The sequence below is a fragment of the Fusarium flagelliforme genome (genome assembly GCF_020744385.1).
Source record: "Fusarium flagelliforme strain FIESC 12 MPI-CAGE-AA-0113 chromosome Unknown B0J16scaffold_6, whole genome shotgun sequence".
NCBI lineage: Eukaryota > Fungi > Ascomycota > Sordariomycetes > Hypocreales > Nectriaceae > Fusarium > Fusarium flagelliforme.
Window position 1 is genome coordinate 1,665,829 of NW_025763508.1, and position 27,641 is coordinate 1,693,469.

Genomic DNA, 27,641 nt, shown 5'->3' on the forward strand with positions numbered 1-27,641 from the left:
CACATGACCAAGCAAATCCTATACTAGCTACCCGAGTCGCTGTTCAACAGTCACGAGTCTTATGATAGGTATATGTAATTAGGATCAGTTTCTTATTCATGTACTGAAAGCATTAAACATTTGTGTAGTTTAGGCTAATGACCTGATCTGGGTTTGATTGAGCTGGAGCTTGATATATATACAATGTTGACTGCTGTCACCTAATGAGCTGCGGTTTCTTTCTCCTCTAAATGTCCACCCTTGACATTCTCCTCATCAACAGTACGATCCCCAAGACCAATTTCCGCCTCATAAAAGACATCCACAACGTTCTTGTAAGCCGGGATGAAGTTGACAGCAAGAGGATATGACAAAGCCGCAACAAAGAACATCATGGGAACGACCATGGAAATTTGCATATTGTGCATATCCGCAACAGCTCCTGTCAGAGGAGGAACACAAGCACCGCCAACAACACCAGCAATGATGAAGCCACTACCTCGCTTGGTGTGCCGGCCAAGACCTCTCATACCTAGCGCCACGATGGTAGGGAAACAGATGGATTCAAAGAAGAGCACGATGTAGAGGCACGCGATGCCAGTATCTCCGCGGTGCGCGATAGGAGGAGCGATGAAGACGATACACATGACAAGGAATACCAGGAACACTTTTCGTGGTTTGATGAATTTCATGAGGAATGTTCCGAAGAATCGACCGACTGTGAATGCTGCTTGGGCGCCGGCAAAGAGCTTTGCGCCTACGGATTCTGAAGTGTTGGGACGTTCCTCGACTGCGTAGTTGATGAAGAAACTTGCGATGGCGACTTGAGCACCCGTGTAGCAGAACTGAGCGAAGGATGCGTGGAAGAGCTTGTATTGCTTGATGAATGGTTTCTCGTCAGCCTTTGAGTGAGTTTCAGCAGCTTGGAATGCCATATCTGGGGCTGTTAGTAGAGCTTTACCAAGTTATCAGGTGCAAACATACCAGCATCGGTGATCTCAGGGATCTTAGACACGTAAAACAGGCAGGCCAGGATTAGAACGAAGACAGCGATGGAAAGGTAAACCCATTGCACGTTGGCCAGGGCCGCATCGTCGTCGAGGTTATTGAAAAAGACATAAGAACCGAGCACAGGAGCGATGACTGTGCCGATACCGTTGAAGGCTTGGGAAATGTTGATGCGAATTTCCGAGTATCGAGGAGGACCGCAGACTATGAATGTCAGAGATTTGCATATGATACGAGATGGACTAACTTACCAGTGATGAAAGGGTTGGCAGCTGTCTCAAGCGAACCAAGTCCATTACCAATAATGAAAATGGACATGCAAAAGCCAGCGAACGACTTTGCCTTGATACATGGGATAGCAATCAATGCACCGACAGCGTATAAGCAAAGGCCCCAGATGAAAACCGCCTTGTATGAGTAATGACGGAGGATCCACGCAGCATGTCCCAGTGACGCAAGAGGGTAGGCACTTGAAGAAGTCAGTATCAATTAGAACAAGAAACAGTGAGTGTGACATACCCGAAATACGCAGCTTGAAGACCAGCAGATCGCGCACGATCAATATCGAGAACCTTTTGAAAATGCTTGTTCAAGGTATCGAGAAGGCCATAACTGAAACCCCAGAGAAAGAAGAGGACAGTCACAAGAGCAATAGGCCAGATGGACTCTCGTAGGGTGAGTTCGGCTGCTTTGGTGACTTTGCTGTCCTTGACCTTTAGAGGGCGATCTTTGAAGAACTGTTTGACGCCCATGATGAACGATTACAATGATAGCATAGAGTTGGTGAGAGGTTGGGAAGGCTGAGGGGAAGGTAGGGAAGGGGAAGGTTATAATTGATCCCCTCACCTCACAGGACGATCCCTGGCACTGGACTGCACTGGACTGTAATCATGTTGCCTTCGGTTGGTCTAAACCCGACCCGAGGCAGCATTCAAGGCCAAGGCCAAAGTCAAGGGGTGACACTTTGACCGTCATAGAAACACAAACAAAGCCATATCTCCCAATGTAACCCCAGAAGAGTAAGTCTCCACCAAAGTTAAGTTAGTGTTGGAGAAGGAGTAAAAAAACCTGGGGATTGTGGGGGAGACAACCTGAATTGGTTAGAAGAATGATGATCTGCATAGAACACATGAATCAGGTTTCTGATCTAGTCTATCGTTACAAAGATAGACCGAATGGGAGGGCTTCTAAGCAGATGCAGTAAGATACATTTTTGGGGAGATTATCATTTGATGTCCAAGTCATTCAAACTATTGTACAAGTCTAAAGCCTAGTAAACCTTCAAGACATGTACCCTTGTTAACTCTTTCATACCAACACGGCAATTGTAATGCAAATCGGTACTACACCTCGGCAATTAAACTCCCATCATTCGATTTCTAGACTCTTTACATGCGGGGAAAATGAAACCGCGAGTGAAACCTAAACCACGTCCGAGCACGTTCGTGATAGGCACGCTTTATCTCCTTGAATTACATGCATATCGATGCTTGAATCCGCCTTCTTATTCAGGATATCTCTTTGCTGATCACTACTACGTAACATGCCATCTTGGTGGAGATTGGGCTGTCATACTTCTCAATGGTCTGTCAATTTAACCGGAGGATGATCAACAATGCATCGTATTCTGGATAACACTAGAACACGAATATTAAGGACTGTTCTAAAATGTAGTTATATAAATTAAATCCACGCAACAAATGTTGTTCCCTTGAACATGAGGTGGCCTTGTTCATTTGACTGAACTGCTGAGTAACAGAACAATTGTTCAGACTCTAAAGCTTAGGGTGCTAGAACAAGGTAGCCTAAAAGCTTATCTAAATTGGCATAAGGTGACCAAATTATTTCGTCCCTTACCTCTGCTCTCGGCGGCCAATTCTTCTGATACTCTGAGACTGAAGGGACTCCATGTTAGGGTGAAGCTAGCGGTTGTTAAAGACTCAGCTTCAGCTGACTCGAAAGATAACGCCATATTAGGGGAACTCTACTGACCTGTTATCTCTATCCTATGAACACACTATAACTCCTGAAAAATGATTGGCTACTTTATCATCGGGATCTATTATAGATCAAGAGACTTTCGTGCTATAAAAAAAAGGGGGAAAAGGAAACTACCCGTAGGATAGTCTCTCTTGTTGGGTGATACGATCTTCAACGGCATTAACATCTTCCAGCAGGTTAAGTTAATAAGCCAGAACAGTAGAAGTCGCCTACAGCAAAAAATAATTAACACTGATGCTTAGGAATCTAATACCCAATGCTCTTGTTCATTCTTAGTAGCTACTTCATTAACTTAGAACAAGCCCATCTGCTCGTGCAACACGAAGTTATTCGGCACGGCCATGAGCATTGTGAACACAAGAACAAGATGTATGCTGGACTCGGTGACCGTTCAGACTTAGCATATAGTCTCCCATTTTTCTTCGTCTTTCTCAGCCTTCAACCATCTTCTCCCTCTCTCACAATCTTCTCAGCGGTAAGTTCACCTCAAATCAACACTACCCTCATCGCCAATATGTCTTCTGGCAACAACCCAGCGAACGGCCGAGCGAACGGCCCAGCTAACAACCAAGCAAATGGCCCAGCCAACACTCCAGCCAACACCTCAACCAACGGCCCAGCCAACGGTCCAGCTAACACTACAGCTAACATCCCACTTCGCACTCGAACCGACATCCCAATTGTCACGATGGACACTGCAAAGGTCCAAGGTGCCTTGATTCTCCTGCACATGGACAACCCTAGCGCTGTCCGCCACCTATATGTTGGCCCTCAAGACGTTCTACCTCTCGTTCATTACGGCGAGGCTGCCCACACCCTCACGACCTTGGCTGACCCCGCGACTGCTCCGACTTCTGGCCAATGCCCCGGCTGCAATGAGCAGAAGTGTTTAACTTGCGGTCGTTGTGGCTGCCGTAACATTCAGTCTGGCACCGTGTACGCTCCGACTTCGTTCTGCCGTACCGATCAGTCTGACCCCATGTCTGCTCAGACTCTAAACCGATGCGAGGGCTGTAACCAGCAGAAATGCCTGACTTGCGGCCATTGTCGCTGCCCCAACAACCAGTAAAGGAATTGCCGTAGACGAATATCAGACTGTTGACCTCTCAAGATGAGACAGAAGGTAAGGAAGTCACCACAGACACCAGGTCTATCTAGATAGGTGATATGCAAGTATGTAAGCAAATAAAGTCTTTTAGTGCACGCTGTGTCAATAGCACAAGTGATTCTACCTCTAAATCTTCCCATCCCTTAAGTTCCGTTCGCTCTTCTTCCACCTCTAGTACTTCTAGTGACGTGCCTCGTGAGAATCTTTCTCGTCTCAACCAAACTCCTCTTGTTCTTGCTCTTCGCCTTGCCCAGTGTCATAAAGATGTTCTTGTTGCGCTGCTTCTCCCTGTTGCTGGTACTCTTGCCCTGGGCCTGCATCTTGGACTTGCGGATAGCCTGTGTACTCTTGTGCTCGTCGCGGTCTGGCTTGCCCTCCTTGGCGAGTTCCGCGCGCTCCTCCTTGGTCAGCTTGCGTAGACGAGCGGGAGCCTCGATCTGTTCGGCTGTGAGACCGTCATCACGATGACGGTTTTCAAGCTCTTGCTGGCGCTTGCGACGACTGCCCAGGGCCTTGTCGACCTGGGAGGACATGCGGAGTTCTTGAAGTTTGGCGAGATCGGCGGGTGTGAGGATGGTTGTTGTGGCGAGCTTGGAGATGCGGTCGATCTCGGCCTCCTTCTCTTCCAGAGCCTTCTTAGCCCTCTCGTCCGCATCAATGTCTGCCTGTGTCTTTTGCTTCTTTGGCGCAGGCTCATCCTCATCGTCTTCTTCATCAGAGGAGTGGTACACATTAATCCACTCGCCAGAATCACTGCTGTCATCAGAGTCGACCTCCCACTCATCAGACTTGTTTCCCTCGTCCTCTTCATCAGTAGCAGCGTCCTCAGGGAGACCCATAGCAAGTCGCTTCTTCTTCTTTTCCTCATCCTTCCACTTCTCCAAAAGATCCAGACCCTCGATACCGCCAGCCTCCTCTTCACCGAATTTGCGCTGAGCCTGAATTCCGGCCTTCAGGTTGATGGTGGCACTCTTACCACGGTCTCGCTTCTTCAAAAGCTCAGCACCGACCTCTCGGTACAGTGACAAAAGACCCTTGGCAGCCATCATGACACCCTTATCCTTACTCTTTCGGTATTGGACCAAATCTTGTAGTAGTGTATCGGTCATGGCTAGAGGTTGACGAGCGCAAATCTCGCGAATCGAGTTCAAACCAGCAGCCGCGACTTCAGCGGCGGAGGCTTCTGAAACGAACTCGTTGGCAATCTTTGTGATCAAAGGCTCCAAAACATCCGGAGGAACCAAGTTGTGGACTGCCTGTGCCAAAGAAGCCAGGAATGATGTGACTGAGGTTTGCTTAGGAGTAAGGAACTTGATGAACCAAGAGTAGAGCGCAACAATGGTCAACTTGTGCAGACCGACAAGTCGTGTGACCAATTGTGTGACCAGAATCTTTGTATCAAGAGAAAGCTTCGCCTTGGTGTTTTGTAGATGTTTTGAGAAGAGCTCTTCGGCAAAACTCTGAGGATCATGAAGGAGGTGCAGAGCTGAGAAGTTGAGCGGGTGAGGCTTGGTCTTCTTACGCTCAGATCGCTTCACCTTGTCGACGGCCTTGTCATAAGCCTTCTTCGACTTCTTAGTCTTCTTGTTAATACCCATCTGATGCTTGACCTGGCTCAGATCAACCTCCTCATCACTGCTCTCGTCTTCGAGCTCCTCTCGCTCCTTGTCTCCACCAAGGAAGAAGCGAACAGCACCAACGACGACCTTCTCGTTGTTGGAAAGACAAGCCTCCTTCATAACATCGACAGGCTTCGCATCGGTCCAGAACTGTCGCTTCCACATCTCGCGGGTAAGCTTGATGGCCCAGATAGCTCGAGGAGAGTCTCGGTCGGCGGTGATGAGGTTGTAGAGGACGGTCTGCACGGTACGATTAAGAGGGTGGTTGATCGACTTTGTGTTGGAGTTTCGGAGGTCGGCCAAAATCTTTTGGAAAAGAGTCTCACGTAGAGTCTTGCTCGGCGACGAAACGAGAATCGGGAAAAGTGTGGTCAAAACGCTTGTCGAGTCGATAACTTCCTTTCGTCGAAGCAGGACCAGACTTCCCACAATCTTCTCTCGCAGTTCAGGATGTAGAACAACATGATGCTGTGTCAGAATCTCCTTGAGGTCGTCGGGGAAAGTTGCGGTCTCCTCCTTGTAGCAATCGGCGACATGAGCGATCAGATCGATAATGTTGTGGAAAGACTCGACCGAATCGGCGCTTGCGGTGGAAGGAGAAACGAGGAAAATCTCGCGCTGAGCTTCATACTGTTCCCATTGCTTTAGGAATTCCTCCTTGTAAGATCTAGTATCTTGTTAGCGATAATTAGGTTTGTCGAAAAAGTAGGTGACATACTTGGGATCGCGACGGATTTTCTGCTGAAGACTCGCGCTGCATAATTGTCAGTTTTTGGTTCAGAGAAGTATAAATGGCATCACAATTGACATACAAGTCTGCATCGATCTTCTCGAGCGCAGCGACCTTTCGTTTGACCATTGCGACGTCGATGCCCTTCACTTTTTGAGGTGGTCTTGTTAAGCGGGAGGGTGGGGGATGGTCCCTTTGAACTTTGTCTAGAAAAAGAGAAAATTTGGGAGATTTTCTTTGGCTGATAAGATAAGATCATCCACCCGCGGAATTGAACCGCCAGTCTAGCCTGGGTCTAAAGCTTGGCAAGACAACATATAAGTTCAAGTTGATTATCAGAAACATAAGAGACGAAATAATTTCTTCACTTTATGAAAATTTAGGCTAGAATTTAGGCTACACTATTTTAGCGTCCTAAGCCTTAGAGCATGAGTTAGAGGAGTCTTTGCATCATTTCCTGTAAATACCCTCAAACTTGACGTAGTGAAATGTATTCCCGAAATACGAAAACCTTCCATCGTTCCCATTCAAGCAACCTGTGTTTGATTAGAGCTTCTGGATCTTGTATTGTGAAGCAAGGTGCTATGATCCGACCAATGCATCATACATAATATCATACAACAGATTGTCAATACTGCTCGCGTGCTCTTCCTCATTTCTTTGCCTAGACCTCAGGGCTCTAGAGGACACCTTGCGCATCCTTATCAACACAGCTTTGATGTACGGTGTTATTGGAGATGGAGCCAAGACCTGGGCAGATCTGTTGAGAATCGGGAGAATTGTCCCATAAGGCTTAGGATATTATTATAATGTAGTCTAAGTGCAAGTCTAAGCTAACATAAAATAACTAAATCATTTCGTCTCTTATGCGGCTGGGACCAATTCTTCCGATACCATCGAAATGGGTAAAAGCTTTACCAACGGGATGGCCTTGTACTTGGAGTCGTCCAGGGTATCGTTCTTCGACCAATTGATTGTGACGTTGATAAGAATTTCAAAGGCATTATCCTCAACGCTTTGGAAAGAGTAGAAATCGACTTCCTTCCACATGAGACACATGTGCTTCGGTCTCGCCGGGTTGAGTACGAACTCTCCTCCCCGTCCGCATGTATCAACAATGAGCATCAGGTATAGCGTCAAGTTCAATACCTGTCGCATGTTTCCGAAAGTATTCAGATATTGCGCATCAAAGAGCCTGGGTACGATGTAGGTGACGTCTTCGGAATTTGCTGGCAGCTTGGGCCTCATTGCTGTTGATAGCCCTTCCTGGGTAACAAGGTCGTTGAGAAAGATAATCCTAAGGTGTGGCGTAGCGCATGATTCCATTGTCGTTCCGTCTCTTTGCATGGCGGTAAGACAACTGTTGATGTAGCCGATCACAGTTCCGACCGCAATAGCTCCCCCGGATTTTCCAACTCGTGAGCGTGCAAGGTACCTGGCATACTCTTGCATCAGGATGCGATCGGGCTCCGCGCAGCCAGTTTGGAAATATGTTGCTTCAGCTTGAATCTCAGGGTGCTGTCTTGGTCGAGCTGGGTGTTGTCCGGCTGGCGGAAGGTGACCGGGGTCGGTGCAGGGTGCTGATCTTGTATTAACTCAATAAACCATTTTCGTGCAAATCTCAAGATTTGTTCGTATGTGTGTGATATTACTCTCTGTGGTAGGACTTCATTCTGTGCCTTTTGCGTTCTCAGCTCTTCTGGTGTCAATTTCGCTTGGGCTTCGGCAGAAAAACGTAGAATTAAGAGCCGTTGGCCCATTTTCAAGACATGACCGAGAAGAGGTTGTTTGGGCGTCATCCCATGGACCAAGATGCGGACTGCTTGGTCTTCATCGCGGATGTAGTTCGCAGTCGGGGTGCCAGTGAAGTGATCTCGATATTCATCTGCGTAAACCTTTTTCTTGTGAATGTCGATATGTGATCGTCATCGTATTGTGTAATTAGTGGATCTTCAGCTTCCCGAGCTTTGGCAATGCTAGGGTAAGCCTGGAGGATGTTGGAGCGAAGAGATGCGAGCGTTGCATCCTCTTTTTGAACGTCATGAGTGTCGTACCTTCTGGCGAGAGCGACAAAGGCGCATCATCGTTGCGATTCAGGAGAATGCTTCCCTGCGGGAGGGCTGATGCTTGATCCAATCCACGGAACATGGGTGGGAAGTCGACCGTAGATATATTTGACTGATATTGTTTCGCATAAGTGTTGCTTGCGAGGGAATGTCCTATGAGGAAGCGTCGCAAATCATCACCTCCATACATTTGTTATCAGAACGTAGGCTACACCACAGAGCAAGCAGTAGCCCAGAAGCCTGGTCTCAATGCCACAAGACTGGCCAAGCTGTGTAATCTGAGGGGTTGAATCAATCATTTGGACTGCAGTTTTTGTCAATATGTGGCGGTCCTTCCTTCTGAGCACAGGAACATCAAGCATGCCTTGATTAAGCAGGATGCGGTGGCCGGTCTTGGCCTCAGTGGGAGGCAACCTGATTCTCGACAGATATGTCCAGGCCTCAACTCCATCTCCAATGACGCCGTACATCAAAGCTGTGTTGATAAGGATGCGCACAAATCGTTGTCGCGATTCAGTCCTCGTCGTCAGGATGTCAGAAGAAAAGCCTAAGAGAGCCTAAAAGACGAAATAATTTGGTTACTTTATGTTAATTTAGACTAGCACTTAGGTTGCTTTATAATATTAGTCTTGCCGTAGCGGATAATTCTTCTGTTATCCACTTGCAAGAACAGGAGACATAATAATCATAATATCATACGACAGGTTGTTGATAGTGTCTGCGTGCTTTTCCTCCATTTCCTTGCCGAGGACGGCAAACCCAGGCAGAGATATATGCACATCTACTTAAGGTACTGATAGCCACGTTTGCTCTCGCAGACTGAGCTCAAAGGCTTTGATGAACCAGAAATCTCGGTATGGGCAACAGAAATGTAAGCTCAAGTATATGTCGGTCTCAAGGCTTCGAAGGGCTTGGAGCACCTTCATACACTCTTCGAAATAGTCGCGTGCTCCTAGCTCGAATCCATGCGGAGGATTGATGGGCTTGCATTCGTCAAGACTTGGCCCATTCTCAAAGCCCTTATTATGAAAAGGCACAAGTTGGATTAAGATGACCGGTCTCTCTCCATCTTCAACAACCAGACTCTTGATCGTACCGATAAACCGTTTCAGTGATTCGGTCTTCATCGTCAGGGTGTCAGAAGAAAGGAATAAGAGAGCCTAAGAGATGAAATAATTTAGTCATCTTATGCAACCCTAGACCAGATCTTAGGCTACTTTATTCTAGCGCCCTAAGCTTTAGAGGATAATCTTTCTGTTACCTACCTGGTCGTAGACGTGACAATATACAGCAGGCAGATAGCCGCGAGGTATGCACCTCTGTGTCCGCTGCCGCATTGGAGTCAGGGTACAAGTTAATCCATCCTCCGAGATGGTCGTACGCTCCAAGTTGTAATCCATGTTGCCCGATGTGCGGTTCAAATCGATACAGCTCTTCTGCTCGCTCAAGTCCGTCCTCATGGAATAACCTCAAATCGATTGCGAGGACTGGTTCCTCGTTATGCTCGGGATGGTTCTCTCGGTATTTGGCGGCGTCGGTCGCTAGCTATTTCGCAGTGTCGACAAATTGCTGGAACGATTCAAGTCTCTTAAATGCAAAAGCATATTCGAGGCAGATAGCTGCGAAATATCCGACTCTGTATCCACCGCCGCATTGCAGCCAGGGTAAGACCTCCGGGTCAAATACGGCCATTGTGCTGTCTTCTTTAGGTAGATACCGCTTTCGCGACCGTTTGAGTACGGTCTGCGGTTCGGTTTGCATAACCTCATCGTCAGTCTTGGCTGCGGCGATGGCGATGTTGGCACTGCAGATGTAAATCTGCTCAAGGATCACGTTGGTCATGAAGGCCTTTCTGGCCGCCTCTGCACTTGCTGGTATATGGATCAGCTTCTGTCTTTTCGGACGCTATTGAATATGTTAGCTTAGACACAACGTGTGGAATTAGAAACAGTCTTTCATACATGAGCATCTTCAGTGTCCTCTGTTTCTTCCGTCGCAGTTTGGCTCTCTCCAAATTGTTCCTGGAGCTCTGCGCCTCCCCAATCCCTCACCATTTGAACCAGATTGGGGGTCCCACAACTTGGTACTGGTGGTTCCAACCCTCTGTCAAAAAATATCATTCTGAACAGTTGGAAACAGTGGCCTCCATGCATACCAGACTGGCTAGTGTGACTGCCAGTGAGATTATGCTTTTGAGAGCCATAGAGCTTTTGCCTGGCTCAGTCTGGCAACATTTGAACCGCAACATCAGGGTTGCATGATGGTTTTGGGTCCCCAAGGTCCTCTTCAATCACCAGTCCAAGGGTTTCGCGGCATCAGCCCCGGAAAATGAACTCTCGTACCAAACCTTTGTGTTCTCTAGCGTGAGGTACGATAGCTTTGGTAGGAAACTTGATGTGATTGTTCGTTGCGCAAGATTGAACCCGTCATCAACATCAAAGGCTGTCTGTACCCCTTTCGGTGGAGGTGGGAACATAGCGGGCAGTTGGTGATAGTTTGGAACCGTTGCAGCTAGAGGTTCCAAGTCAAACATAGGTACATCTTGATCTTCCTCCATGGCGACGGTCGCGGATTCAATCAACGCAGGCTGTCCCTACCCATGTCGGCGGTGGTGGGAAGGTGACAGCGGGTGATAGTTGCCGTTCCAGAGCTGCTGTAGCCAGAGGTTCTAAATCGAACATGGTAGCACCTTGATCTTCCACCATGACGGCGGTCGCGGGTAGAGTAGATAGGCTGTTGGGGATATATCACTATTAGCTTGGCATTATAGGCGAGAGAAGGAGAAAACAGACCCGTAGATGCAGAAGAATTTAAGCGCAACGCAAAGATGTGTTCGAGAGGCGCAATGTGCAAACAGGCAGCTTCATGTGCGGGTGGCAGAGGAGAGAGGAGATGAGTAGAGGAGAGAGGATGTAGTAGGGAAGGTAGGTAATTGAATAGAGGATGCGTGATTCAGGGCTGACCGTAACTCAAGGCTAACAATAGCGAAGCATTCAAATGAGAAGTGAGGTAATGAAAAACAGGATGACGCGGAGGTAAGAGAAAGAGGAAGAGAGGATGCGATCATTAAACACTAGGTTACAAGGAGTGACTAGCAGTGCCTTCAGCAGAGTCAAGGAGATGCGTAATTCAGAGTTACAGACTTCTTTAAAAAAGGGAAGAAATAATAGGTCACTCGATTTTGTAGAATTAGGCAGAGATTGTGGCTTTTAGTGATGTGCAAGTGAAGTTCAGGAGTTTGCAGAATCTGTCAGGAGTTGGCACTTGTTGACAGTGAATCATCCCAAGACAAACAGCCTGAATTTGGCCGTAGAATCCTAAATTTACGGTCCAGGTTCCTAAGCTATATCTAGCGTCTCTTTCTCTACTTTTTATCCTTCTCTCTTTCTTCTCTACACTCTCTTATCTTTCTCCCACAACACCTCCCTCCCGCACATTTTCAACTCTCTGCTTTCAACTGCCAGCGGTGCTTGATCTTTGCCTTACTTTCTTCCCTTCTCTATTTTATACTCTCTTGATCATCTTCCATCATCAGCATCTCCCTCGCGCGCATCTCGATTCTCAGATTCGAACTGCCTGAGGTGCTCAACCTTGCGGTCAGAATACGTCTTTGCCCTGCTTCTTGTCTTTCCCTTTCTTCCCACTCTTTATCTCGTTTAACGCCGTCGATTTTCACTTATTCATCATGTCGGAAGCCATCAAGGGTGAAGATACTCTCAAAGAGCCTACTGCTGGAATTGCTCTTCAAGACGAAGACAATACAAGAACCTCCCAAGATCGAAAGGGAGACAACAGCAGTAAGGATTATGTCAGCGAACACACCGATTCCGATTCCGTGTCCAGTGAGAACCGGGCGTCCAGCTACGAATTCAATGATAAGCAATTCGTTTTGTACCTAAGGGGACTTCATCATCGTATTGTAAGTACCAAACCAAATGGACGATACCCAAAATCTAACAACACTATGACTAGGTTGACAAACTGCGCGCGCCACCAATTGGAGATATCCCCAATCTGAGGCCAGGTATCACGCTGCAAGAACACCAGAAGCATGCTGTTGGCAAGGCCGAGTGGGCAATGAAGTCAGAATTCAAAGGGATGATTCTTGGGGACCCGCCTGGTCTTGGAAAGACCTTGTCAGCTCTCTCCATGATAGCCCGCGCATCTCATATTAGAGGAGGTCCATCAATCATCGTTGCGCCGTCGTCCTGTTGTCAACAATGGATGGGGGAAATCAAGAAGTTCTTCAACGATGTACGCTACACACAAACAGCCTTGCATTATCATTTTATTTGCTGACACTCTATCTGTAGGATAGCATGCCTACCCTCTGCCTTGTTGATGAGAAAACCCCCGAGCATCAACTCTTTCGCTACAAGATCATCGTCACATCTTACAACCAAGTCTCTGCCGAATATGAACGCCTTGGCCTATTCTCTAGGGCAGTACAGGATTGTATCGAAGGCCGGTTAGCCTACTACGACCTTCCCAAGCGCCCAACCGTCACTTTGCTCTCCGAGGACTTTTTTCATAACCCCATCACTATGCCCTTGGGCCCTCTGCTGATTTTAGACGACGTTAATAATCTTGGCCAGTTAACTCACCCCGCTTACCAAGCTATCTACAAGCTTAGGAAGAGGCTGGATACCTGCATTATGATGTCCGGAACACCGTTGACCGATAACTGGATGGATGCACATTTCCAGCTGTCACTTCTCGGAGGTCACAATATACCCTTCCCCCGCAAAACTGACGTGGATATTGCATTTATGGGACTTCAGGGGGAAAGAGAGCACCGAGAATCGCCTTTCCCGCCCCTTGTCAAGATGTGCCGAATAATACAAATGATGGACGCAATAACAGTAAGACGCCCATCCACTATCGTTACACAAGATCTACCACCACTGGTCTTCAAAGAATGGCGGTATAGAAGTACCTCGGACCACACCGCGATTTCGAACATGTTCCTAGCCAGATTCAAGCAAGCGTCGGAGTTACATGAGTTTGATACTTACCGGACTTGGTTCCCTAGAGCCAAATACTTTGCTTATCACCCCATGCTGAACCAGTTGCATGACATCGAGGATCGCATATGGCTTTCTTCAATGGTGCATAGTGAGACGACCGGCGAAGTCTTTCTGGAGGACCAAGAAGAACAAAGATTAGCACAATGGCACCGAGAGATCATTCAGGGTCGCAACTGGGAATCTGAGCGGACCGTTCGCTTGATAGAGATTGTCAACTTTCATTTAAACGTCAGACCAGACGACGCGATGGTCATCATGGATGAGAGCATCTACTTCCTGGATATCATCGAGGTCGCCATACGCAAGTCCTTTCCAAACAATGATCGTGGGGCCATGCCTGTCTTTCGATACGACGGGCGTGTCAGCCCAGATGAGCGTGAGGCAGTCTTAGAGAGGTTCAACACCGCAACACGTGTCAGATTGCTCTTGGCCAGCCGTATAACCGGCGGTCAAGGCCTCAACCTGCAGAGTGCCAACGTGTTGATCCGTTGCGGCCCTTGGGAGAGTGTCTTCTGGGAGCAACAGGCAGAAGGGCGGATCTACCGGTTTGGACAGAATAAGCCTACGTTTGTATTCGAGCTCTATGATGAGTGCTGTCACCTTGACACCTACCTTCGCGAGACCAGATACAAGTCTAGCCGGGTGACCAGTCAGATCTTAGACGCAATTACCCATGAAGACGATAGAGACGAGCCCACCAAGAGGAAGATCCGTTGATTCCCCCAGCGATCGAGGACCTCAAACTATAGTATCTGCGTGCTTGACTATGCTATAGAGGCTGAGCGACAAGGGAGCGCAATTCAGCACTGAAGGTTGCCTCAACAGTTATCTTGCAGCTAGCGCTTAAGGACAAGAAGGATCGGATAATTATTCATGTTTTTGGGACGAATTCGCATGTAGCCAGCAGGAAAGGGCTCTTTGACGGCCTCAATCTCAGTACCAAGTACTTGGTGCCAGCCTGGAGGCTGACGACAGGGGAGGGAATTCGATACTGAAGATTATTGCTCTATGTAAACTAGCTATTACACTGAATATTCAATGCTGCACTGAAGACAGTGATTCTTCCAGAACAATGGAGGAACATAATACTATGTATGTATAGGGGTGCGATTGGTGATTGAGAAACTTGCTCTGGATGAATATGAACGCCTCAACTATCGTTTTCAATTCCTAACACAACTGATACATTGGCTCCCCCCCCCCCCCCCCCCCCCCCCCCCCCCCCCTCGCAACTGAACTGCATCGTCTCATATGCAATGTGAGAGTGCCTACTCGGGGGAGGATTGTCTAAATCGAGTATAGTTCAGATCAGAGATACGTAACGGGATCGTCCCTTGGTGTAGACTGATTTACCCCTGATGTACATGATCGTTGGAATAAGCTTAATGTATTTATAGATGGAAGTCTCATCTTCCCGGTATCCACAAGCTTTTCGATAAGTTGCTGCGAGATCATATCAGTATACGACTAGCTTGAAGTCCAAGTCCACATCATCCTCATCGAGTCTCACTTAGACCTAGCATGGACAGCGACGAACGGAAGCGCTTGGCCGTTGGACTAAGATCGGCACATGTTCTTCAAATTCCTTGAACACTGTTAAATAAACTGAATGAGTAGATGATAAAAACAACTTTTGGTGTTCGTATTGGTGTTAGTCGACTGAGCTACATCAGATCTCAAACTCATCTTACATAACACAGCTTATGGACGATATTTCAAGAATTGAGGGGAAAGCAAATCGTAAATGGCATCCCTGCGCCTTAAGTTGAACATTAATCTATCATGGTGTTTTACAAAAATGGCTCGCAAAGTGCAACCAAAGACCTGGAAGTGATTATCTCCCATTCACCCTTTGCACCTAGTAACTGGGAAACAGGTCAGCTCAGAACACTCGGAATGGAAGATTTGGATAACTAACCTTTTTGGATTACTATCTTTTCCCCAGACATCGTCAAAACTCCGTTTAAGCAGCGATTTCAACACCACCAGTAGCTCCCATGGCCTAATGTCGACGGTCAGCGGGCCTATTTCATTCAAAAGACATATTATAATAACTTACCTTCTTTAAATCTCCGTAAATCGCAAATTGGCCGGCAGTGAGGGTTCCGACCATGAAGAGACGGGCACCGATACCAGAGTAAGATCCACGGATACCGAGCTCCTTACCGATCTTGACGAGACGAGAGACAGTTCCCTCACCGGGAAGACCCTGGGTCTTGTTGATCTTGGAGAGCATAGTGTCGGCAGGCTGAGAGACAATGGCGGCGGCGAAACCAGCAATCAGACCAGAGCCAAGGTTGGCAACGGTCTGCATACCGTCGGAGAGATCCTTCTTGGGGAAAGCACGGAAGACAGCCTCAGAGACCTTCTCGAAGACGACGAACTTGGCCATGGTGTAGGGGATCCTGGAAAGTGTCAGTTTGTTGGTCAATTGGTGATTGAGCGAGCAACTTACTGCTTGAACAGAATGGGTCCGAAACCGGCGTAGAGAGCACCGAAACCCTCGTTCTTGACAATCTTGCCGAAACCAGAGACGAGACCGTTGGCGTAGGTGGGCTCAGAGACGAGACGGATACGGGTGGCCTCAAGGGGGCAGAGGGCGATATCGGCGAAGAACTCAGCAGTGGCGGAAGAGGCAAGGTAGACAGCAGTTCGGTTCTTGGAGGCGGTCTCGTAGCCGAGAGCGTCAATCCACTGCTGCTTGAAGAACTCGTAACCACCGAACTTCAGAGCACCCTGGAGGAAGTAACCGGCGAAGGTAGGGCCGACACCAGTGAGGAGAGCACCAGCACCCTCATTCTGGACAACCTGGCGGAAACCACCAATGAGACCGCGGTTGTAGGTAGCGGGGTCGAGCTGGATACGGGTCTTGACGCTGTAGAATTCATTGTTAGTTGCTTTTTCTTTCGGTCAAGGAGTGCGCGTATGGTTTTCGGTTATTGCTCAAAGTTTGGTGCGTGGATATGTGGCCGATTGGTGTCCCGCACGGCTGGCGCACCGCAACACCACTTCTGAAGCAATTGACGACGAAAGACTCAGCGCATAGGCGATTGGAACATACACATCGACGGGGGTGAGACCACCGTGGGTGACGGAACAGCAGACAGCACCGGCAAGGGCGAATCGGGAGTAGAGGGCGAGGCCAGACTTCTTCTCGGGGGTCTCAGCCTTGATGTTCTGGACGACGGCGTCGACCTTGGTGGATCCGGTAGAGGCAGCCATTGTGAAAGATTTGTTGTTCTTCAAACAAAGGACTGAGGGGAGATTTGTTGTTGGTTACGGGAGAGAAAGAGAAGGGGGGAAAAGAAAAACTTTTGGTGTTGACGTTTGAGCTCTTTTTTTTTTAGTCTCAGCGGGCTGCCGGCAGGGAATGGAAAAATAATGCCTCCTTGGATTTTCACACAGCTCGGGAAGACTCGGATAATCGGCGCCGGCGACCGCACGGACCGGGCCAAGGGGGAACGATGCTACCTGTTAGGTAACACTTCAGGGCGTTTCTAGCCTTTACAGCGCTGTACATTCACTGAAACTTCCACCATGGCTCCATATCTGAGATCCACTAGACCCGGGGTAAACAGGACAAATTGGGGATGTCCCCTGTTAGCCGCAAGGCCTGTGACGTTATCTCTTGAGGAAAAGACCGCTCTTCTCTTCTTTTGTAGAGATTCTAACTGGCTGGATATGATTATCTAGATAGACTGAAATATCAATCATGATAAACTCACTGATATCACCCATTTCACCCGAGTCTCATCAGTCACTTTTCCTATACTATCCTTCACTAATTTAACTCATCCAAAATGCCAGATCTTGCAATCTCACACACTGGTCTCCCCGAGAATTCCTCGGACAGACCCACCATTCACTAACCGTCGTTCGCAAACGTGTCCATGGCATTGGCTGGATACAAGACAAGGCAGGTTTTTTCCTTCCTATTCCTTGCGATTTCTCTTATTACCGGCCCGACCAATGGATACTGCGCGATAAGCATGTCTTGACTCGGTGTCGGAGGTTAAGCATTCATGAATTGTTTGTTTAAAGTTCGACGTCATACCCCTGAAGTTTGTCATGAACTGAATCAGTCGATAACTGAATAATGTTCTTACAAGTCTTCAGCAGTGAATATAGTTTTTACTAAAAATTTGTGCCTGGCAGCCACTTCGGTATGTATCCGGCTTGTGATATGCAGCCCTCATGGGCGCATCTCAGATCAATCGCCGATTTATCACCCTAAAGCCGACGATGAAAGTGAAACCCCCACCCTGGTTGGCCAAGCATCCATATTGCATCATTTTACGGTCTTCTTATCTTATCTTGATAAGCCTGCCACTTAAACAGCTGTTATCAGAACTAAGCGTGTCAAAAATAGCTTCAGGCACAATGGCACAAGAATAACCAGGGAACATAGTTTAAGATGGCATAAGTTTGTCTATTCTTCTGTTCCTCATGAACTAAAATTACTCTTGAAACGTAAATCTGAGGCACTATCGATATTTGCTGCCTGTTATCACAGTGCCATTACAATAGCCTTAGTAACATTCTTTCTAATAATACTGAGTTAGTTCTGCTCTGAGGAAACAATTTAATAAAGTTATCGTCAAATAACTACCATTCTCAGTCAATCTTATACAACTTGATACTTTCACATGCAAGTTCTCATCAGCTATATTATACCTTATAAAGCTTGATGATAACTACCTCAACCACTTTATGTTTAAATTCCCGCTTACAGCCCTACACTAAGGAGAAAGGGTACAAGTTTCTCTCAACGCAGGTCCAGATGTCACGCGACCATCATCTATCAGAACCTGAGCGAGTGTATCACATAACTTGAGAGATGATGGTAATATTCAATGGCAAGGCTGTTTCCAAAGTTCCTCAGGTGATATCCTATTTGCCAGGCATGTATCAAGCTGATTTGCTCATTGGACAATTGACTGCTTACTCTCAGTTCCTGGTTCAATTAGCCGCTACCAGCATAGGTGCCAAGAGCTGAGCCACTACTCTCATTTAAACCATGAAGGATGAGTCAACGTATGAGGACAATAAATAATCACATCATCCCCAAAAATACATTTTATGAACATTTGGTAGGACATCGATGAATGAGAGTAGTGAGATGCAGTGAGATACACATGAAATAACGACCCTCATATACCCTGATAGCCTCATTCTACTCTCATCACTCACCATAACTCAGATACTCAACATGCCTCGAACAGTCCCTCAATACAGCCCAGCACTGGGCATCCGCCTTGAGGGAAATCAAGTTTCATACGCCCCAGGCGACACAATCATCGGCCATGTCTACCGCAAAATCCACGCAGTCAGCCCAAGCGCGTCCATACAGATAAAACTTGGTGGAAGGACCAAGACCAAACTTATAGTCTCCAGCGGCGGAAATAAAAGAACCACCTACAGAGGCCGCTTCAACCTTATCCCAGAAAATATCCACTGGAAGCAGATCTTTGAGGGACCGCTTCATATTGAACAGGGTGGTGACGAGCAGGTTTGGCCTTTTGCTATTACGCTGCCAAAGTATGTCAATCCAAAGTACTTGGAGAATGGGGAGCAGCACGAGAGCTATTTGCCCCTGGGCGCAACCGATTGTATTTTGCCTTCGACTTACTCGTATCCTACTGCTGGAACTACGGAGGCCTTTGTTGAGTACTACTTGACTGCTACATTGAGAATGCGAGGGAAGAGTGCTTCTGATGGCGCATCGGCCGTGCTTCCAATCACAGTAACAAACTTGGAAAATGGGCCTCCCATCGCAGACTTTGCAGTCAAACAAGCAAGGAGTTCTCAGACCATCTACACTTATCGTCTTGTCCCAACCATGAAAGAAGTCAAGCTTTCCTTCTCCCAAAAGTTCAAACAGGTTCTACAGACAACAAGTGTACCGACATTTGTCTTCAACATGTTTGTTGGTCTCCCGACCATCATCCAGCTGGACAATCCAAATCCTATACCGTTCAAACTACACATCGTTCCAGACTTAAAGGCCACAAGCGAAGCACTCAGAGATGTAAAGCACCAGGTCAGATTAACATACATTTCCATCCGGATCTTCACTCTCACAGAGGTCATCTGCGAAGGAACATTTGCCCCTCACACAAAGGACAAAACCAATGAATATGATCTTTGTGTCATGGGTCCTCTTTCGCCCCGTATCAAGGAAGGAATGTATATCCCCTGTGCAGACGGCGAGTCTGCTATCGATATTGGAGAAATGATCAATTTGCGCCTTGGTCATTTCAGTCGCGGCTTTCCGCAGTTACCAGGTGACCTAGGTCTTTCTTTTGACCCAACCTTCACTACATACAACATCCGACAATCGCATAGGTTGAAATGGGAAGTCAAGGGGGTAGTAGCAGAAGAGGAGTTTAAAGAGTACGGGACAGTTCCTATCACGTTGCTGGCTCCAAGTGACGAGCACGGCATAGGGGGGCTTGACCAGAGCCATTCTGGTCCTGTTCCAGCCGCAGGAGAAAGCGGAGCTGGTCCGTCTCAGATTCAACGGAACGAGTCCTGGATTCAGCCTCCAGCTGAAGATGAAGCACCGCCCAGCTTTAACCAAGCCGTCAAGGAGGATACACCACGTCCAGCAGAGAAAGCCACTGCTTAAGTGAGAGGAATACTTAAGGGTGATGAGAACGGAACGGAAGGGTAGACGACTCCTTGTATAATTCTTAAGTAATTTAGCGTGACTTATTAATCAGTTGAGCTAATACGAGAAAGTGAAAGCAAGTCAATTTAGACAGTTCCAACCCCGTAAATCACCCAAAGTACACAGCTTACTCCTTTCCATCCCTATTGAAAAGCCCCAAAACCTCTTCATTGTCATGAGCCGCTGCAAGATCTAAACTGGTTCTCCCATTTACATCCTCCGCCAATGGATCAGCTCCTCTATTCATAACCGCTTTAAACAACCCGACTGGTTTGTCTGCTATCTCATGAAGGATGTTTCTCTTCTGCTCGTCTATGGCCCGCCAGTCAACTCCCAAACCATCGGCCCAATTCATTATCTCCTCGAAAGTCACGCGTTCCGGAGTAGTGGCCAAGAAGAACATGGGTGTCTGGCCACCATTGTTGCGTGCGTTAATGTCCAGACCCATGTCCAGGAACTTCTTGAAAATCTCTTTGGTACCAGCGCCATTCTCGCACAGAGGACCGAAAAGGCCAGAAACTAGGTAGTGCAATGCGTTGTTTCCGAAAGCATCTACAACGAGCATGTTTGCGCCTTGTGAGATGATGTAGTCTATCCATTCGGGCTCACTACAAGCTCTTCCTTCTCCTCGTACCAGCGCTGCAAGACCGTAATGGAGCGGGAAGTATCCTTCAGCATCGGCCTTGTTGATGAGTCGCAATACATTCGCTCTGAATTCCTTGATTGAGTCCAATTTCTCATCATTTGGAGCTGCGGACCCCAACATGTGATGCATTGCGTTTCGACCATAGTTGTCCACTGCAAACGGGTCTGCGCCCTTTTCAAGGATCTGCTTCACGAGTATGTGGCTTTTCCTTCCAGCTTTGGAAAACCCTCGCCGGCAAGCAGCCAGGAGAAGAGGATTTCCAGATTTATCTCGGAGCTCTAGGTCAAGGCTTGGTAGCTCCAGTATGGGCTGATAGAAACCTAGGCCGTTGCTGAAAATCTCGTGTATAACCATCCTTTCTGCCAATCGTGGCTCCTCGAGGTGATATGTCATCTGAAGATTAATGATGACTTCGGAGTCCGATTCTTTCTTGCCCCACGTCCGGGTAGCTATAGCCATAGGTAAAGTCAACCTGGCTGGCAGCCACATTTCTGGAGCCCAGAACATATAGGTATCGTATGGGCTGATTCCAGCAGCCAGAAGAGCCCCCATCATTTCTCCTGGGACAAAGGACTCGCCTTTCTCGTGTATCTCAAAAGTCGACGTAAACGTAGTGCTTGCGCCGACCAGTGGATGACCCTCGCGTATCAGCTTGAATTTCAATGGGTTTGCGTCCAGGTCCATTTGTTTTGCGTCTTCCAGCGTTAGCTTCCAAGACTTTTCCATTTCTGGTTGTTCGTTACTGGACAAGAGAATTCTCAAGACCTCCGCTTGTCGCTGTTGGATCGCATTCAAGATTGACATTGGAGAGACCTCTGCTCCATGATCAACTAAGAGTTGAACGAGTGTCTCGTTCAGCGCTGCATAGCTCAAACAACCGACTCCATTGTCACCCACAGTATTGACATCGGCACCATAATCTATCAGAACCTTCATTGCGGTAGCTCGAAACGCGCCCCAACCTGCGGAGGAATGAAGAAGCGGCGTGTGCCCGCTGTCACTTCGAGCTTCCAGATCCGCTCCTTTGGAAAGCAAGTATGGTATTGCTTGGGCATAATGCCACCAGTATTGGCCTCCAGCAAGCCAGTGCAGGGCTGTGAGTCCATCAGGATCTCGTGCGTTGACATTGGCTCCCTTCTTCTCCACCAGAAAACGCATTACCTCCATGTTAGAGGTAGAACGCATACAAGCCGTGATAAGTAGAGTATCCAGGCCGCTTTCGGTTTTTATTGCCGGTTCCTGCGGTAAATAGCAACTCTCAACTAATTCGTGGAACCCAAATTGAACAAATCTCTGCATAATCGACCAACCATCATTGGAGCGAGTCGTGAAGTCGGCTCCGGCTTTGTATAATTCTTCAATTAGGGAGTATTGACGGTCTGAAAGCAACCTTGCCACCGTCTCCCAAGTCGTCGCTTTTGCTTGCGGGAGGAAAAAGTCTCTCATCACCGTGATTTCGGCCTGGCGATGAGCCTTGATTAATCTGATGGAAATGTCCGTAGGTGTTGGCAACTCCACCTTGGTGAATTTCTCTGAGATTTCCCATAGCAGACTTGTGGCATAATAGTCCAATTTATCTGCTGCGAACAGCATGGCGCGGTAAAGAACTGGCATAGAATCATGTCCAACCTGGTTCACGACTGCTCCTGCAGAAATTAAAGCATCGACGATCCCCTCAAATCTAGAAATCACAAGTTCTGGATCAAAGGTCTTCAACTCGAGCTCTGGGACAGCCTTGCCAAAAGGTCTCTTGGTGTCTTCGACAGTGTAACCACCGGCAATCAGGTTACTACCCCTGGCTGCATCAACCGGATTTACCGACGGGCCCGGGTTCATAGCATTACTCAGTATGATGTCAAGCGGCCCCCGTTTCCAAAGAGCATGTTCAGATCTGAAGAATGCACACTGGAGAACAGGCGGTAGCCAAGGCTCATCCAAATGCGCTTCCTTGGTTATGTCAAAAGTTGGATTGACGTCGGCTCCAGCTTCTAGCAGTAGCCGTACAGATTCAACTATTCCTGAACGGCAGGCATAATGCAGAGGTGTGTGCTGGCATACGTCTTTCTGGTTCAAAGCCGTATTTCTAGCCTCGGGGCTCAAACCGCTCATCCACTGAAGCAAAAGGCCAATATTGTTACTTCTCTTACATCTTGATGCGATGTGGAGAGCATTCATTCCTTGCTGTGTTATAGCAAAAGGATCCGCGCCCGCACGCAATAAACGATCAACTGTGTAAGAGTCTGTCGAAGCGGCAAAATGTATGGGTCTCAATCCTCGAATATCTGATGCGTTAGGGTCTGACGAGTGCTTCAACAGCCATTTAAAACAGTCTTGTGTTTTCCTATTGACATCATATTCGCCTCCGGTGGGCATTTGGCAGATCAGATGTAATGGAGTGATCCCAGAGAAATTGGACTTATTTGTTTCCACACCTACCTTCTCGAAGAGTGTCAAGAATACTTTTGACAAGTCTTTTTCTCTCCTGCAACCCGGTGCAAGGATGAGTTCATGACAGAGTGTGTTGCCTTTGAAGTCCGTAGTTAAGGGCGACACCCCAGCATCAACTAGATACTGGTATGAAAATGTTATCGATCCGTCCAGGTTGGCTGCCCGGGAAATATGATAGATTGCTTCGTGCAGAAGTGTGCGACCTTCAGTATCCCGGAAATGCAGATTTGCAGAGGCTTTGGTAAAGCTCCCGAATAGAGCAGTAACTTCCTCATGGGATCTAAACGGTCTCCTTGCGAGTCGGAATAAGGGGGTCTGACCCTTGGCGTCTCTGGCTTCAATATCGGCGCCGTGGTGTAGAAACAGTTGGATTGCTTCTTGGAGATACTCAAGGTCCTCGGTCATTACATAAGATACACCAGCAAGGACGTGAAGAGGTGTCTCCCCATCATGGTTTACCAGTTTTGGATCAGCACCCGCCTCCAGAAGCGCCCTTAGCAGTTTTGGCAGCTCACTGACATCCTTGGGCGACAACAGACATCCATCCAACATACGTTGAGGGAGGCCAGGACCAAGATAGTTAAATAGGGCGTAGTGAAGTGGTCCGTTACCCTCAAAGTCAGTAAGTGTACAGTCAGAGCCGTATCGCAACATTGGCACGGCAAGATCAGACTGGGATCGAATGGCCAATAGTAAAGATGTTCTGCCTTTCAGGTGCTCTCTGTCATTGATACCTGCATTCAAAACCTCAACCAAGAGTTCAAGGTACCTTTTGTCGGCATTTTGTGGCAGACAATGAAGGACAGTCCTTCCATCTCTAAGCTTAGCCGTTGGATCTGCACCTGCTCCAAGTAAGTATTTGAGTGTCTCAGAGTTTCCTGCTGAGTGTATGGCAGATCTGCCCATTGAATCCCTCTCATTAAGGTCAGCGCCTGCGTCGATCAAGAGTTTCAACATATGTTTGAAGTTGGACAAATTTAAGTCTGTAGCAAGAAAATGGCGATCGTATTCGCGGGTCAGATAATCACATCGAGCACGACAAAATTCGACCAGCACTGTTGACCAGGCATTTTTTTTGTTGACAGCACCGGAATCAGTTTTGCATTTTTGGCGCGCATCTGCTCCGGCATTGATCAATATCTCCATCACCTCGATGCTACATCTGTTTGCGGCAAGGAACAGTGGTGTCTGATCAAGGAAGGTCTCGTTGACATCGAAATCAGATTCGCAAACAAGTCTCTTGACGACATGAGACTGTTCTGCATCTATGGCCACGAAAAGAGCATACTTCTTATCCGCAGTTGTACAGAACGGAAGCATCGCTTCTAAGCTTTTGAGATAGCCTTTTGCAGATGCAGACCCTATCAGTGTGTCTTTCAAGTCGGCGAGTCTGTCAGTTGAGTCCCCTAGAGAAATATCAAGGGACCACACCAGAGTTGGCGCTATTCCCTCTTCCATGAGAAGCCGAACTACTTCATGTCGGTCGTTCATTACAGCCGTATGAATGGGGCGGAATTCCGACACATCAGGAACTATGTGTGATGCTCCATGTTGGAGAAGGAGTCGAGCAGCGCCAGCATGACCGTTGCAGGCAGTCCACCATAACGGGGTTCTCTTAAGAGAATCCTGTATGTCTAACATTTCACCACTCAGACCCAAGCGTTCAATAATAGTCTTCATGATTGGTTCAAGTCCACATAATGCCGCGAGATGAAGATCGGACAACGACGCGATGTGATAATCATCACTCCGATGACCGAAACCAGTGTTCAGGGATAGTTTTAACAAGGTGTTTCTGGTATCGATATCACTCATTAAACGATTAGTCTGTTTCAATAATGCATCCCCGGGCGAAGAGTTCCATTTACATCTCCTGGTATGTACATGCCAATTAGAGATGGCGTATTCTGCGAACGGAAAGTCTATGTTGATGCGACTGCGCTCCAATTCACAAGAGTAAAAGGAGACTTGTCTATCGCGGAGACATCCGGAGAAGATGTAATCCAGGCAAATAAGAGCAAGATCATAGTGGGTTGCTGCTGATTCCAATATTGGATAATCGCCGGGCCCCTGGGCCCTGGTTGTTCCAATCAGGAACTCTGTCAATGAGTGATGGACGACACTGACAGTTTCGTCGGGTAGAACCTCAAGTAGAGGGCCACAAGCAGCCCGGACGAGATCTTTGTTTGCTTTCAAGGTATGCTTGTCTTTACCCTCAATGGCTGTCCCAAGTATGTCGGCAAGTTCCAGCAGCCGAAGAGGACGAGTGGCGTGTGTCACCCATTGTAGTATCATAACCTGCGTTTTCTCTGCGATGCCCGACCTCCGAACGTGTTCTTGCAAGATGCCGATGTACATGGCATTCAGGTCGAGAGGGAGTTTGTGGATTGTATCCTGAATGTTGACTCCGGGTTCCAGAAACGCTTTCATGGCCAGCTTGGCATATAGAAATAAGCCATTGGCTCCACCCGGCACAGCGTCTCGAATAAGTCGCTGATCACCTTCGGAAATTGAGGTTTCTCCCAGACAGAATCGGACATAGGTAGCGATATCAACATCCACCAGCTTCTCTTCCATCCGAACGCCGAGGGATTTCACATGCCTCATCGCAGTCTCCACGTTTGCGGTAGGTCGACTAGTCAAAAGCACTTTGACAGATGAAGGCCTTAAGTGGCCAAGTTCGGCCAACTGAGTGATAAAGTCACTGTTCCCATCGTCCATCTCGTCAAGAGCGTCTACGACGCCATAGATTAAGGGTAATGAGGCCAAGGCTGTTTTGAGGTGCCTCCATAGCTCCTCAATAGACACCTTTTCAAGAAGGCGGGCATCGTCAATATAGTTCTTTAGCGTAGACTGTAACGGCGGGCTATATGGGAGAATCTGGTCAAGCCAGTCTCTGAGCAGATTTATTGGTCGATGGTTAGCATCGATGATCTGGCGGAAGAAAAAGTACAGCACAGGCACTTCCTCTTGTGAGAGCTTGTGGATCATATTGGCTGCAACAACAGACTTTCCAGAGCCAGGCACACCTTTGATCCACAAAAGACCATCTTCTGAGCTTTCACGCCAACGTTGGTAGTTTTGTGAGTGGTGTAGCCATTCGCCGGTACCTTCAAGATGGAAGGCCAACTGCTTGTGATACTCGCCGCTCTCGTGGTCATACTCTGTTGGGCGCAACCACTCTCGAATACTAGCGATAGTAGCTTCGGATTGGGGTAAGAAATTGTCGGGATTATAGTTGCTGGTATCGTCTTTTCCAATGACGACAATGTCACTGCCCTCAGGCGATGGGGAATGAGGAGGCTTTTCGTCAAACATGCTGGTCAGCTGATATCAAGAAGTCAGGTTTGGCATTTGATCCTTCCCAGCAGATATCAAGGTTTGTTCAAGATTGAAGCATTGCAATTGACACTTTGATGATGAATAAGGGAGGTAAAGAATGTGATGACTTTAAGATGATCAAGAGGGGAAATACCTACTAACCCAGGCAGGTAGGCTGCAGTCAGCATGGAACATCATATTCGGCAAGCAGTACCGGTGGTCGTACGAGATGGAAGGAAGTGAAGCAGACAAACAACTTACCATTGAACTCATTGGATGCACGTTAATCACAACTAGTACGGAATAGAGCAACAAGTAACGAAATATTGAGAAAGCCTTTTTCTATAGATACAAGAAGAAAAATACCCAAGATCTGTTATACAATGCCCAAAGAAATCCGTCCCATCTCGAAGAGGACTCCAATTCTATACCTAACGCCAAGCTAAATGTCACAGCCACACGCCACGATCTTACTGTTACAGTACCCTTGACACTAACCAACGTCAAGCCCAGCCAATATCGAATGAACCGCATCATCATCTCCTTCCGTTAAAATCTTTCTCGAACTTAAGGATAGTCGTGTCGATTGCTGACATAGCGCCGCGACCAGTCCTTTGACCAGTAACAAGGAAGTTCTCCGTTCTGTCTCTAGTCGTGGCCCACTGACTTAGCATGGCGCCGCTAGAAGTACCCTGGCCGCCCGTGTAAGTTGAGCCACCAGAGCTGTTGCTGTAGCTGCCATAATTGCTGTAAGATCTGATGGGCCATGGTTAATTGTTGGTTCTCAATGAGTTGATCGTGATATGGATACTTACTGGTTGGCAATAGGTGAAGACATGTTGGTAGATTTGTTGGACTCTTGTTAGGTAGAGTCAGTTGGTCGTTTGACTGGTTGTGATTGGTTGGAAGTATCAGTAGTTGGTTCGTTGTAAGTTGGCGTTGATAGCAGTGGTAGAGACCAAAGACTTCACTTGATGGTAAATAAACTGATGATGATATTAAATATTCGGATTTAAAC

At 47.6% G+C, this 27,641-nt stretch overlaps 9 protein-coding genes across 9 annotated transcripts; 3 read left to right on the forward strand and 6 right to left on the reverse strand.

The window, feature by feature from the left end:
* Positions 1–200: 200 nt before the first annotated feature.
* Positions 201–1,923, reverse strand: B0J16DRAFT_308670 (major facilitator superfamily domain-containing protein; the record flags this gene model as incomplete). The annotated part of the gene is made up of 4 exons (XM_046124884.1): positions 1,507–1,923; positions 1,239–1,456; positions 964–1,191; positions 201–916 (listed from the first exon to the last, which is right to left on the reverse strand). The coding sequence occupies exons 1-4, from the start codon at positions 1,737–1,739 to the stop codon at positions 201–203; spliced, it is 1,395 nt and encodes a 464-aa protein (XP_045980124.1). The 5' UTR covers positions 1,740–1,923.
* Positions 1,924–3,114: 1,191 nt separating this feature from the next.
* Positions 3,115–4,170, forward strand: B0J16DRAFT_347170 (uncharacterized protein). The gene has a single exon (XM_046128536.1). It carries the CDS (start codon positions 3,245–3,247, stop codon positions 4,055–4,057), a length of 813 nt encoding a protein of 270 aa, XP_045980125.1. The 5' UTR covers positions 3,115–3,244; the 3' UTR covers positions 4,058–4,170.
* Positions 4,168–6,708, reverse strand: B0J16DRAFT_347171 (SDA1-domain-containing protein). Its single transcript, XM_046128537.1, has 3 exons — positions 6,528–6,708; positions 6,434–6,469; positions 4,168–6,382 (listed from the first exon to the last, which is right to left on the reverse strand). Exons 1-3 carry the CDS (start codon positions 6,572–6,574, stop codon positions 4,240–4,242), a joined length of 2,226 nt encoding a protein of 741 aa, XP_045980126.1. The 5' UTR covers positions 6,575–6,708; the 3' UTR covers positions 4,168–4,239.
* A 508-nt stretch (positions 6,709–7,216) lies between these two features.
* On the reverse strand, positions 7,217–8,302 carry B0J16DRAFT_347172 (uncharacterized protein). The gene has a single exon (XM_046128538.1). The coding sequence runs from the start codon at positions 7,895–7,897 to the stop codon at positions 7,310–7,312; it is 588 nt and encodes a 195-aa protein (XP_045980127.1). The 5' UTR covers positions 7,898–8,302; the 3' UTR covers positions 7,217–7,309.
* A 1,532-nt stretch (positions 8,303–9,834) lies between these two features.
* On the reverse strand, positions 9,835–11,068 carry B0J16DRAFT_402919 (uncharacterized protein; the record flags this gene model as incomplete). Its single annotated transcript, XM_046132687.1, has 3 exons — positions 9,835–10,416; positions 10,473–10,614; positions 10,884–11,068. 3 exons carry the CDS (start codon positions 11,066–11,068, stop codon positions 10,057–10,059), a joined length of 687 nt encoding a protein of 228 aa, XP_045980128.1. The 3' UTR covers positions 9,835–10,056.
* An 890-nt stretch (positions 11,069–11,958) lies between these two features.
* B0J16DRAFT_402923 (P-loop containing nucleoside triphosphate hydrolase protein) lies at positions 11,959–14,731 on the forward strand. Its single transcript, XM_046132688.1, has 3 exons — positions 11,959–12,430; positions 12,484–12,765; positions 12,825–14,731. Exons 1-3 carry the CDS (start codon positions 12,197–12,199, stop codon positions 14,253–14,255), a joined length of 1,947 nt encoding a protein of 648 aa, XP_045980129.1. The 5' UTR covers positions 11,959–12,196; the 3' UTR covers positions 14,256–14,731.
* Positions 14,732–15,151: 420 nt separating this feature from the next.
* B0J16DRAFT_347175 (mitochondrial carrier domain-containing protein) lies at positions 15,152–16,896 on the reverse strand. The gene is made up of 5 exons (XM_046128539.1): positions 16,600–16,896; positions 15,994–16,413; positions 15,598–15,943; positions 15,457–15,540; positions 15,152–15,403 (listed from the first exon to the last, which is right to left on the reverse strand). Exons 1-4 carry the CDS (start codon positions 16,758–16,760, stop codon positions 15,502–15,504), a joined length of 966 nt encoding a protein of 321 aa, XP_045980130.1. The 5' UTR covers positions 16,761–16,896; the 3' UTR covers positions 15,152–15,403; positions 15,457–15,501.
* Positions 16,897–18,603: 1,707 nt separating this feature from the next.
* On the forward strand, positions 18,604–20,250 carry B0J16DRAFT_173122 (uncharacterized protein). The gene has a single exon (XM_046122445.1). It carries the CDS (start codon positions 18,748–18,750, stop codon positions 20,164–20,166), a length of 1,419 nt encoding a protein of 472 aa, XP_045980131.1. The 5' UTR covers positions 18,604–18,747; the 3' UTR covers positions 20,167–20,250.
* Positions 20,251–27,366, reverse strand: B0J16DRAFT_402931 (ankyrin repeat-containing domain protein). The gene is made up of 2 exons (XM_046132689.1): positions 27,191–27,366; positions 20,251–26,621 (listed from the first exon to the last, which is right to left on the reverse strand). The coding sequence occupies exons 1-2, from the start codon at positions 27,295–27,297 to the stop codon at positions 20,336–20,338; spliced, it is 6,393 nt and encodes a 2,130-aa protein (XP_045980132.1). The 5' UTR covers positions 27,298–27,366; the 3' UTR covers positions 20,251–20,335.
* Between the last annotated feature and the right edge of the window lie 275 nt (positions 27,367–27,641).

What these genes read in the sequence shown, in the direction of transcription:
- B0J16DRAFT_347170 (XM_046128536.1), top strand. Translation starts at nt 3,245, where the DNA reads ATGCTCTTGTTCATTCTTAGTAGCTACTTCATTAACTTAGAACAAGCC.
- B0J16DRAFT_347171 (XM_046128537.1), bottom strand. Translation starts at nt 6,574, where the DNA reads ATGGTCAAACGAAAGGTCGCTGCGCTCGAGAAGATCGATGCAGACTT. An exon ending in GAGAAGATCGATGCAGACTT is followed by an intron (nt 6,470 to 6,527) that starts GTATGTCAATTG and finishes ACAATTATGCAG; the next exon opens with CGCGAGTCTTCAGCAGAAAA. An exon ending in AAAATCCGTCGCGATCCCAA is followed by an intron (nt 6,383 to 6,433) that starts GTATGTCACCTA and finishes ACAAGATACTAG; the next exon opens with ATCTTACAAGGAGGAATTCC.
- B0J16DRAFT_347172 (XM_046128538.1), bottom strand. Translation starts at nt 7,897, where the DNA reads ATGCAAGAGTATGCCAGGTACCTTGCACGCTCACGAGTTGGAAAATCC.
- B0J16DRAFT_402923 (XM_046132688.1), top strand. Translation starts at nt 12,197, where the DNA reads ATGTCGGAAGCCATCAAGGGTGAAGATACTCTCAAAGAGCCTACTGCT. An exon ending in GGGGACTTCATCATCGTATT is followed by an intron (nt 12,431 to 12,483) that starts GTAAGTACCAAA and finishes CACTATGACTAG; the next exon opens with GTTGACAAACTGCGCGCGCC. An exon ending in TCAAGAAGTTCTTCAACGAT is followed by an intron (nt 12,766 to 12,824) that starts GTACGCTACACA and finishes CTCTATCTGTAG; the next exon opens with GATAGCATGCCTACCCTCTG.
- B0J16DRAFT_347175 (XM_046128539.1), bottom strand. Translation starts at nt 16,760, where the DNA reads ATGGCTGCCTCTACCGGATCCACCAAGGTCGACGCCGTCGTCCAGAAC. An exon ending in GGTCTCACCCCCGTCGATGT is followed by an intron (nt 16,414 to 16,599) that starts GTATGTTCCAAT and finishes TGAATTCTACAG; the next exon opens with CGTCAAGACCCGTATCCAGC. An exon ending in TTTACGGAGATTTAAAGAAG is followed by an intron (nt 15,541 to 15,597) that starts GTAAGTTATTAT and finishes CGTCGACATTAG; the next exon opens with GCCATGGGAGCTACTGGTGG.
- B0J16DRAFT_173122 (XM_046122445.1), top strand. Translation starts at nt 18,748, where the DNA reads ATGCCTCGAACAGTCCCTCAATACAGCCCAGCACTGGGCATCCGCCTT.
- B0J16DRAFT_402931 (XM_046132689.1), bottom strand. Translation starts at nt 27,297, where the DNA reads ATGCTAAGTCAGTGGGCCACGACTAGAGACAGAACGGAGAACTTCCTT. An exon ending in ATCGACACGACTATCCTTAA is followed by an intron (nt 26,622 to 27,190) that starts GTTCGAGAAAGA and finishes TCAGCTGACCAG; the next exon opens with CATGTTTGACGAAAAGCCTC.